The 6,000-nt window shown below is 49.7% G+C and overlaps 1 protein-coding gene across 1 annotated transcript in view; it reads left to right on the top strand.

The window, feature by feature from the left end:
* The first annotated feature begins 997 nt into the window (after positions 1 to 997).
* adcy9a (adenylate cyclase 9a) overlaps positions 998 to 6,000 on the top strand; it is a 46,953-nt gene continuing 41,950 nt past the window's right edge. Inside the window, exon 1 of the mRNA XM_071896253.2 lies at positions 998 to 5,065. Within this exon, the coding sequence (XP_071752354.1) occupies positions 3,145 to 5,065 (1,921 nt within the window). The 5' untranslated portion in view covers positions 998 to 3,144. The remainder of the gene's footprint in view (positions 5,066 to 6,000) is intronic.

Raw genomic sequence — 6,000 nt, 5'->3', positions numbered from 1 at the left:
ACAGTTAATTTTGACGCTTTTTTCCGACCAACCAGGGTGGCCAGCTCCAACAAGTGTATAACTTTGGTATATGTAGTATTAGCTTTATCTTAATTGAGCTAGTCTCGAGCAACAACCTCTTTTTTTCGGTTCTCTCGTGCAGAAGCCAACCTACTTTCTGGGCTAACTTGGAAAGCAGGTGAGTGAATGTAAACACAAGTGCCCAGTGAAAATATTAACCATATCACTAAGTTCCACTGTCCACTGCAGCTGTCCTCCCCACTGAGGCCCATAAACAGCTTTACAATATGTTTGTCATTATGAAATGTTCTGATTGGCTGAGTCACATTCAACGCAGTTGTAAATTATCCGTTAAATGCACACCTAAAACAAGGTAACAGTTTAATTTAAATATTCATACGCTGACCTGAAATCACCACTCATGCAGGTACTTAGGTTGCTTAGCAACCACGTTGTTCAGCTGCTGCTCAAGAACTATGCTGCTTGGCGGAGGAATAACATTTCAACTAGGCTACTATTTAATAATTAACAGTCGAAAATAATAGACATTTTTGAGGGTTTGATAGGCACTCATATCGTGCCTATCAACATATTTTAGCTGTTGTGAAATCACCGTTGAAGCACGGCCTCTCGTGGTTTATTGCATAACAAAGCCACGAAATATCTCAGCTTTCAAAATGTCCCTGCATGGTTTTTCCAGGACCAACTTTCTGTACAAGCTAGTGTGGTTATAATTTCTAAATCATGTAAGGAAGTAGTAGGCCTAGTTATAACTAGGCTATAAATAACCTCCTGCAATTGACAGCTTGTTGGCACCCCCTCCAACTCATTAGCCTTTGCAGTGTTAAACCAGCGTTTTAGTTTGAAAGGTACGACCGGAAGTCCCTGTTCACTCTCTGGTTGGCTCGGCAGGCTGGTCCCACCACCCAGCACCGCCACAACAGCTGGGGGAGGATTTCCGACCCAGTCACAGCGAAGATGGTGGCAGTGACAGGAGCCGAGTTACCTCCGCCTGGATAGACGGAAAACCAGCTCCAAACTCCCGCTGTACTCATATTTATTTACTGTCCAACTCCAGAAGAAAGCTATATAGGAAAAAAGGGAGGCAACCAGCGGCGGACGGAAGAGGACGCACCGCAGCCAAAGCGCACAGTGTTGTGTTTGTTGGACACATGCATGCCAGCGAAAACTAGTGCTATCCAGACCTGGGGAATTGGTGTGGAGATAAGGAGACAGCGCTGTTTGTGAAGCGGCTCTGGAAATCCAGCAGAGGAGACCGGATCCGGGGGTTTTGTCGTTTCTGGGGATTTCTACTTGCTCTGCTCTGGGGGAATGCGAGGGGAGGAAATCCAGCCTCGGCTCCAAAAAACTACCAGACTCCTAGCTGGGTCTCCTCTCCAAACGCAGGAAATACGGCCTGGGAAAAAGTTTGGGAGCTTTTGGAAACACAAGGGGGGCCTAGCTCTGACGTTTTGCATGCGTTTTATGCCTTGATTTGGAGCAGTAGTTTTTTTTTAAGCTGCTACTCCGTTCCTATTATTTCACATTCGTGCCCCAAACTAAGTTGAAGAAACGCATTCAAATGTAACATGCCGTTGGAGCGGTTATTGCAAGAGTTTTGATCATCACTATTTATAGACCAGCCTATTCCGACCGAGGCTGTTCCTCATAGCTGTATGTTTTGCCAACTGCGCGCAACAAGTTGCAGACACTCCCAACAGAGGCAAAGCGAAGATAATTTGGCCAGCGGATGGTATTTTCTGCACTTCTCTTTCGATTTAAGCGGCTCTGAAATACCACCTGCCCCTCCCCGACCTCCTCTTTGGAAAGCAGGGGGGAAATAAACGGTGGAGATCCGGAGAGGGAGTTCAGGAAAGGACGGGGCTGGATCCGTGGGAATAGGCCTGCCTGTCAGGCCTCTTATAATCTGGATCTTGGACCGGACAGGGCTCCAAAATAACTCAGGCTGGAATATTTACATGGCCCCGTTGGAATAAGGAGGAAAGGAGGACGTATGGGGTTGAGAAATGCAATTCTTCAGGACATTGAGCCATGCACGAGCAGGGATGTAGTGGAGGGTAAAGCCACCTTAACTCAGTTTACCCACTTTTTATTAATTTTAATAGAGTTTATCCACCTTTTTTAGGCTGGCATGAATTTTTATGAGGGAAATTAAGAGTAGCCTATACAGCATAATAAGCAGTAGCAAACTAAGTTATATGAGGATAGGGTCTTTTAAGGGGGCGGATAAATTATCTAATTGATTTTTTGTTTATACTGGTGGTTGTGATGCCTTATGATGACCACGGACTGGATGCCATAGTTCCCCCTCCTTTTTATTTACCACTACATCACCGGGAATAACAAGAAGAGGACTTTTGGGCGTTTTTGAAGGGGAAAGGGAAGTGTAAAATGGACCATTTGACGCGTGTGCGTTGAGAAGATAAGAAGAGTCAGTGTAACTTTTGTAGCAACGTGTTGTCCTCAGTAGCCTACATATGTATCAGCTTGGCATAATGAAACCTTGAACGTTGTCTTTGTTTTTATGCAAACAACGTTATTTAAAAAAACGAAGTATCAAAACACCGCGCACGCCAAGAGGAGGTGATTTCCAATAATGAAACGGCAGGACTGACCTCAGAGAGAGGGCTTGATCGGGTCATAAAAAAATCGTTGTATGATTAACCAGTCCTTTCCGAGAAGGATGTTAGATTCTGGAAGCAGAAAGAGTGATGACAGTGTTTTTACCGCAGCTGGAGAGAAAGCCGGGCTCAAACCGAGAGCCTCTGAGGAGACGGATAAATGTAATGTGAGTACTGACGCAAAACCGGGGTCGGATAATGAACTACTCAAGATACTGGAACGGTGCGTCTTGTGTGTGTGAGTGTGCAGGCTGCCGTGTGCGTAGCAAAGACGTCTGTGCCGTGCGCACCGTTCATGCAGTGTGATTATTCCAACAAACACCTTTGCTCTCTCTGTCTCTCTCCCTCTCTCTCTCTGTCTGTCACTCCCTCACCGCCGTGCCACATGTGCACACACAGCGCCCACACACCGCATCTAATTGCCTGAGCGCCATCAGTCAGCACCGAGACGATATTATTAGTATTTAACTCCCCCCCCTCCCTCCGCGTCACACCAGTCAATATGGCCACTCTGCAACATCACCGGCAGCTTCTCATGCATGGCACGGAAGTGAGCTGCGACTCCAGCGGGGATGGCGCCGTGACCGTGCGGATTACCAACAGTGCATCACACCTGCACCACCATGAGCCGCTAAGGGCTGCCAACAGTGGAGGAGGAGGAGCAGGCTATGGGGCTGTGAGTAAAATGAACCCCAACCTCCACAAATACAGCATCTCCTCCAGCTGTAGCTCTGGGGAGTCTGGGATGAGACCGACTGTGATCACCACTCCGCGGATACAGAGGAAGGCGCCGCCGCTGTTCGAACGCTCCGCCGCTCAGTGCTGGGACCCCAAGTTTGACTCCTCCATCTTGGAAGAGGCGTGCCGAGAGCGGTGCTTCCCTCAGACCCAGCGCCGGTTCCGTTACGTCCTGTTCTACCTGGCGGTGGCGGCCGTCCTCTGGGGGGCGTACTTCGGGGTCAACAGTGACCGCTGTGACCCTGTGACCTTCCTCGCCCCCACAGCCTCCTTCTTCCTCCTCCTCGTGCTCCTCTTCCTCTTCACCTTAACCCACCTCTACACACGGCTGTACAACCAAGCCTCCCTGCTGCTGATCGTCATCACCTTCGCCGTCACCTTAGCTCCACAGATACAGACTGCAGGCTATTCTGACCTGGAGTGGGCTGGTGGTGGGAATGCCACCTATCTGCCGCCAGACGGAGCAGCGTCTCCCCAGGCTCCGTGCATCTCCCCTGTGGGCACCTTCTCCCTGTGTATGGAGGTTCTGTTGTTGCTGTACAGTGTCCTCCATGTCCGTCTGTATGCCTCGGTGCTGCTGGGGCTCCTGTACTCCGTATTATTTGAGGCCTTGGGATGGCTGCCGTTGCTTCAGAGGAGGTATGACAGCACTGGCGGGGGGTCGGGGTTGGGAGGAAGCGAGGTCCTGGGCGGAGGTTCGGGTTCTGATTGGGAAGGAGACACCCTCCGCTGGCTGGGCCCGGCCAAAGCCTTGCTCCACCTGTGTGCCCACGTCATCGGCATCCACCTGTTCATCATGTCGGAGGTGCGTTCCCGCAGCACCTTCCTCAAAGTGGGCCAGGCCATCATGCACGGCAAGGACTTGGAGGTGGAGAAGGCCCTGAAGGAGCGTATGATCCACTCCGTCATGCCCCGGCGGGTCGCGGACGAACTGATGAAGCAGGGTGACGATGAGGGCGGCGGCGGGGAGAACTCTGGTAAGCGTTACTCCGCCGGGGCCTGCTCTGCTTCGGCCGTGTCGGTGGGTGGCGGAGGAGGTGGTGGAGCCTTGCAAGCCCCAAGCGCCGCAAGCCCCAAGAACTACCCACACAACCATCACAAACGCAAGAAAACCTCAATCCCCCGCGGACAGATCATCTTCCGGCCGTTCAACATGAAACGCATGGAGCCTGTCAGCATCCTCTTTGCGGACATCGTGGGCTTCACCAAAATGTCTGCCAATAAGTCGGCGCACGCCTTGGTGGGCCTCCTGAATGACCTGTTCGGACGTTTCGACCGGCTCTGCGAACTGACCTGCTGTGAGAAGATCAGCACTCTGGGGGATTGCTACTACTGTGTAGCGGGCTGCCCCGAGCCCAGACCGGACCACGCCTACTGCTGCGTGGAGATGGGCCTGGGCATGATCCAGGCTATAGAGCAGTTCTGCCAAGAGACGTGCGAGACCGTCAACATGCGTGTCGGCGTCCACACGGGCACGGTCCTGTGCGGGATCCTGGGAATGAAGCGCTTCAAGTTCGACGTATGGTCAAACGACGTCAACCTGGCTAACATGATGGAGCAGCTGGGCATGGCGGGCAAGGTGCACCTGTCAGAAGCCACTGCTCGCTTCCTGGACGACCGCTACCAGAGGGAAGACGGGAGGGTGGCGGAGAGGGCGGGGCAGAGCGTGATGGAGAAACTGAAGGGTAAGAGGCTGGTTCACCTTTGACTTCCTCTTTAGGTTTCTATGCATGAATTGAAAGTGATGTACATGAGTTAGATATTGTGGTGTAAAAATTCACAAAGGGGGGATCACTCTGTTCTTGAGTACAGGCTTTACTGAGTAATGGTTGTTTGTCAATTAAAGATCACATTTCATCATCGTTCATTTTATATTTATGAAGTGCTTTGAACAAAACAGGCTTGTGATGCAGTACTGTGCAGCACAGCAAAGGCCTAAGTATGTAAAAAAACAAGACAACGAAGACATTACATTTCAGTAAAGTCATGCAAGGGGGGTGGAATAAAGGGTAGAAACGTACATTGTCTAAATACGTGCACCTTAACACTGGGTCATCAGGGCTGAACGGGGTCACCACATGCCTAGACAGAACTGAAATAAGCACTGAAATATGTTATCTGACCAGTTAGTCCTGTTGACAACCGTCTGGCAACGGTAGGAGAGGATCGGGCTACGAGATCAAAAGATTAGAGCACCAGGAAAAGAGAAGTGTTTCGGTTTGTATGGATTGGATGTCATTCAACAGCCTGTGGCGGTCTACTATACGGAATGTAACAGTCACCACCTGAAGAGTTTCATTCCAAAATACTGTATATATCAAATTTAACTTCCAAAATGACAATCCAGTTATACCTATTCTCACAAAAGGACTGATAGTACAACATTAAAACAAGTTAGACTACTTTGCAAGGATAGTAGATAATGTAGGTCCTTGCTTGGCAAGATGCCATTAAATTTACAGACTAAATCCAGACTAATATCCTCAGAGATATTGAATGATGAACAAAACTCTTCAAATTGACTATGTAGCGCCATACATCAAAGACTTAGGCCAGTGTCATAGCATGACTTAAGATCAGAGCCAGTGTCACTTTAATCTTCAATTACAACAAATGCAGG

The sequence above is a fragment of the Centroberyx gerrardi genome, chromosome 3 (genome assembly GCF_048128805.1).
Source record: "Centroberyx gerrardi isolate f3 chromosome 3, fCenGer3.hap1.cur.20231027, whole genome shotgun sequence".
NCBI classification, from domain to species: Eukaryota; Metazoa; Chordata; class Actinopteri; order Beryciformes; family Berycidae; genus Centroberyx; species Centroberyx gerrardi.
This window is presented reverse-complemented; position numbering and strand designations above follow the sequence as displayed.